Raw genomic sequence first — 4,677 nt, 5'->3', positions numbered from 1 at the left:
TCCCCCCACATCATAGGCTTCCCTCTCCCTCTTTCTCTGAGTGCCAGCCATCCCTTCCGCCTTCCTCCCTTGGTCTCCATCGTCTCCTGACCACGCTCTTTGGCCGCCGAGATGTCGAGCTCCTCCTCGGCCCCCGCGATGATGCGCGTCCCCCAGTCATCCTACGTCCCGTATCCGATGTCCGGATACGAGATGGTCGATGTGCCGGACACCTTTTCCTCGGAGGTTGGCCTGTCACAACTCATCTCGCATGGGCTTTACTCGTCCTTCGCTACGGTGGCTGCGTCGCCGCTGAACGTCAGCTCCATTGTCATGAAGGTATGGTGCCTTTCCTGCCCAGTCACCCTCACCTCCCTGCCCGGATGTGCACCTGCCGGTCTCCAAGCAGGATGCCTACTGCCGTCTGTCCTTCGTCCCAGCTCCTGTCTCTCTTTTTCTCTCTCTCTCTCACACACACACTGACACTGACACTGACACTGACACTGACACTCTTACACGTGCTGTCTCGAAATCAGGCCCAGTATCAGTCGCCCGGATTTTTCATTCCTCCCACTCCCACACGGCCGGCTCCCGGCCGGGCCGGCCCTCAGCCTGACACGTCGGTCACCAGCCCGGTCAATTACCCCCAGCTGGATGGGCTGATGCGGGCTCTGGTGGCCCTGGTCGATGACAGTGGCGTCCTTTCCCTGTGGAAGGGTATGTATCCCACCGGGGCCGATGGCAGCGGGGGGGGGGGGGGGGGGGGGGGGCACATCGGCCTTCCTTCCCCCGGTTGGATCTCCTCGCGTGTCTATGGTCTCTGGCCTTTTTTTTCTGACCCGCCCCTGCCCAGCCCTCGTTCCACAAACTCTCATGGCCCTCTTCCACAGCCTGACCCAGTCGTCGGCCGAGTCCATCCTCAACGAGGTTTTCCTCCTGGATGACCATGTGCCCATTGAGTCGATGGACCACTTCCTGCCCAACCTCGGGACCCTTTTTGCGTCCCATGCCCTGACCAACCTCCTCAGCGCGCCAGCCAACACCGTCCTCACCCGGTACGAGTCCCCCCCCCCCCCCCCTCATGCCCGGCAGCCATATCCCCGCTGCTCCCCGGCCCTCCTCTCCCATCTCAACATGCCTTCTGACCTTTGGCGGGGGGCTCATCTCTCCTGCTTCTCCTTTGGGGCCCCCTTTCCGCGCCTGGCAGCATGGTTCTCGAGCGCCCCTCGCCCAAGGCGAAGTACACCTCTTTTTGGGGATCGCTCTTCACGATCTTCCGCGAGGAGGGCATCGGCGGCCTGTTCGCCGGGTGGATGCCCTTCGTCCTGGAGCGCACCATTCCGGTCACCCTGCGGACACTGAGCTCCATCTTCTTTGACCGGTATCTCCGGCTGACCGATGCGTCCATCATCACCTCGATGCTGGCCGAGGCGGTGGTCAACCTGACTGTATGTGCTTCCTCGCATTGCCTCTGCTGCTGCATGACCATGTGCCTCCCTGCTTTGCATCTCCCTAATGCGCCTTGCTCCTCTTCTCCGCGTTCTCCCCCCCCCCCCATGCAGGAGCTTGCCATCACTTCGCCCCTGAGCACGGCGGCTGTTCGCCTGCAGGCGCAGCAGGTGTTCAAGCGCAGCCGGCAGCTCTCTCGGCCCTATGTGCCACTGGTGGCCATCTCGCCGGTCCCCTACAAGTCTTGGGTTGACTGCATTGTGCGCATTCCCCGCGAGGAGGGCATCCGCTCGCTGTACCGCGGCATCGAGAGCCGCTTCTTCTCGAACATCGTTCACACCTCCATGATGTATGTCAGCGAGCTGGAAATCGATGAGATCAGCGAGATCTGATCCCTTTCTCCCTCCTCTCCTGTCGCTATCTCTGTCGCTCCCTTGTTCCCTGGCTGGTTGACGTGGTGCACAGTCCCCCCTTTTCTTTTTTTTTTTGCATGCCCCACTCTCAGCAGGATGGTGCTCCCCTTCTCTCGGCACTTTCATCAATAGATTCTCCCCCTCCTTCTCTTGCTCTTTCTTCCTCCCTCCCCCGTCCCTCCTTCCCCACGGTCGCAGGCCGGAATCCCCTCACGGGCTGTCGCGTCTCGCGGTGTCTAAAAAGTGCATTCACTCGGCATGAAGGGCCGAGCCTTCCCGCCAGTGGTCCATCGAGCCCATGCGTCCAGGGAGGAGCGGACCCGAGGGCGGATGGCCTGCCCCCTGTCCGGGGCCGCGCTCCGGCGCGCCCGTTGCATGTTTGCGTGTGGGCGTCTTTTCTTGGACGGCATTCGACCGGCGCAGGTGCACAATTATATCCTGACCACCTCGGCCTGGCAGCGAGCGCTGATGTTCGCACTGTATGGCGCCGCGCAGGCACATTGCCACGTGTGTTCGGGAGTTTGCATGCGAGGGTGTGAGCGCATGGGTGAGAAAGGGCAAGAAGGGGGGGGGGAGGGGCGGGGAAAAGGGAATGCCGCAGGACAGACGCACGCGCGCTTGACATCGCCGCTGCTGGCTTCGTCGCGGGGCGGCAGAACCAACACCCGGGCATATGTCCCGCCACCGGCACTGGCACGGGACCCGCCGGTACACAGCCGCCCGGGGTTGATGACCAGGGCCCCATGGATGTTCTTGATGAAGGTCTTCAAGTTGGAGGGCATGACCAGGATGTCCGGCTGGTATTGCCCCATGGACAGGTCATCCAGGCGGGGAAGCTCGAGGCTGGTGCCGGATTGGGCCGGCAGCACCGGGTAAAGGGTCCGCTGGAGGAGGACATGCTCGGCCAGGCGATGCAGGCGGTCCGGAACCGAGCCACTCCCGGTGTCCGGGGCCTGGCGGCTGATTTCCACTCGAGACAGATGCATCAACAGGTCGGTGGCCATCAGGCCGATGGTCAGGTCACCCAGCTGGATGATGGACGGATTCCAGTGGCAGTGCAGATTGGCCGGGATATTGCGCCGGCGCAGGGCAAATGGCGGCTGGGGCAGCACCGGGCACGGGTGAGTCACATCCGACAGCGCGGGAACCAGGATGAACTGGATGTGCGGCTGTGCCTGGGCACAGGTGGTCAGCACATACAGCACGTCGGCGAAGACGTCGACCGTGGTGCCCTTCATGTTGCCGGACACCACCAAGGGGTGTGTGTCCTCCAGGATCGGGCCAATCTTTTGGACGCAAAGGCCCCCGCCGGCCCACCCCATCAGCAGGGGACATAGCAGGTGAGTGGGCATCAGGGAAGTCGGTCAGGCCATGTCACTTGCTGACGCACGATGATGGCCACATCGGGCTGGGCTTCAACCACCGCATCCAAGAACGATAGCAGGGGGTCAAAGCGGAGGTCGAAATTCGGGGTGTACGGGCCACATGCTGGCATTTGCCGATGGAAAGCGGCGGGCATGGCCAAAAGGGGTTAGGGAGACCCGAGATGGCCTGGCGGAGCGGGGAGGGGGGGCGTGCGAGGCCCAAGCATGCGACGCACAGATCATCACCTTGAGTCCAGACGCCGCGGCACCGGGTGCGCCGGCTGACGGGTAGAGGGTCTCCACCGCCGCCGAGTCGAGAGGCCGGGGCGGCAGCGGGGGGATCTAGCGGCAGGGAGGCCGTTAGGCTGGCGGCCGGGAAGCGGGCAAAACCCCTCATCCGCCAGGCCAAAGGGGAAAAAGAGGCAGGAGGGAGGACGGGAAACGCACCGGCTCGACCTGCGACACGTCGAACTGAGTGCCGGTCAGATTGATCCCCCGCAGGAGGACAACCTGCCCGGGGAAGAAGGAAAAGGACGGGCACTTGTCCAAGCCCAGGGGGATCAAATGTCCGCCGCAATGGCGCGGCGATTCGATGTACACCACATTCCCACGAAGGCTGGCGCCGTTGTCATCGGCAGCCGCCACAATCCGGCCGTACACATGGCGCTCGGTCTGACCCGGGATGACAGCCGAAATGACATCCCCCGGCTTGATGCCATGATGCGAGCAGAGGACCCCGGCAACGCGCTCGAGCTGGCGGTCGACAGCTGCCAGCAGAGAGGGCAACATGTGGTTAGCAAGGTGGACTTCCCGCTGGTGGGTGACAAATACACATGCACATGTGCATGTACATGTGCATGTGTATGTGTGTCTCTGCATGTGCATGTGCATGTGCATGTGCATGTGCATGGGCAGGGAAGGAGGGGAGGGTGCTTCGGGGTGTGTAATCTTCTCTCAAGGAGCAGACAATGGAGGGCGCAATGGCCAATGGGGGCAACGAACCATCGGCTTTCTCGGAAATCTTCTGCGACATGAAGCGATAGTAGCCGTTGGCCAGCTCATTCTCGGCCCCGAGAACGCGGCCCTTCCGTCGGCGAGCGCTGGCCACAACCGGCGCCAGCGTGGCATACGCTTCGACAAGGTTCCCACGATGGACATCCAGGACAGACAGGGGGGACGACGAGGCTCCATTTGCGGGGGCTGCCTCCTCGCCGGCGGCAGTGGCGTTTGCGGCGGGGGAATTCGCCAAGCAGAGAGCATTGACCTTGACGAAATCGATGACCGGCGTGGCGGCCTCGGTGCCGCCTGATTCGGATGGGGCTGGCGAGACGGTTGGAAGCGAGCCGCGATCAAGGCGCGACTCAGACAGGTCCTCATACAGGCAAGTGCGCTCGCCGCTGGCTGTGCGCTGGGTAAAGGGAGTGCCCGGCTCGATGCTGATGGGGGGCGAGGGGGCGTGGGGGCGTGGGGGG

At 63.2% G+C, this 4,677-nt stretch overlaps 2 protein-coding genes across 2 annotated transcripts in view; one reads left to right on the top strand and one right to left on the bottom strand.

Moving 5' to 3' along the window:
- Window positions 1–1,989, top strand: H696_01131 (hypothetical protein). The gene is made up of 5 exons (XM_009495011.1): window positions 1–318; window positions 516–696; window positions 833–1,034; window positions 1,187–1,427; window positions 1,542–1,989. Exons 1-5 carry the CDS (start codon window positions 112–114, stop codon window positions 1,818–1,820), a joined length of 1,110 nt encoding a protein of 369 aa, XP_009493286.1. The 5' UTR covers window positions 1–111; the 3' UTR covers window positions 1,821–1,989.
- A 77-nt stretch (window positions 1,990–2,066) lies between these two features.
- The window catches only part of H696_01130 (hypothetical protein), a 3,360-nt gene continuing 749 nt past the window's right edge, over window positions 2,067–4,677 (bottom strand). Inside the window, exons 4-9 of the mRNA XM_009495010.1 lie at window positions 4,208–4,641; window positions 3,653–3,972; window positions 3,442–3,547; window positions 3,232–3,329; window positions 2,454–3,127; window positions 2,067–2,318 (exon numbers count right to left, since the gene is read on the bottom strand). Of these exons, the coding sequence (XP_009493285.1) occupies window positions 2,273–2,318; window positions 2,454–3,127; window positions 3,232–3,329; window positions 3,442–3,547; window positions 3,653–3,972; window positions 4,208–4,641 (1,678 nt within the window). The 3' untranslated portion in view covers window positions 2,067–2,272. The remainder of the gene's footprint in view (window positions 2,319–2,453; window positions 3,128–3,231; window positions 3,330–3,441; window positions 3,548–3,652; window positions 3,973–4,207; window positions 4,642–4,677) is intronic.

Source organism: Fonticula alba (assembly GCF_000388065.1).
Source record: "Fonticula alba strain ATCC 38817 unplaced genomic scaffold supercont2.2, whole genome shotgun sequence".
Taxonomy (NCBI): Eukaryota; order Rotosphaerida; family Fonticulaceae; genus Fonticula; species Fonticula alba.
This window is presented reverse-complemented; position numbering and strand designations above follow the sequence as displayed.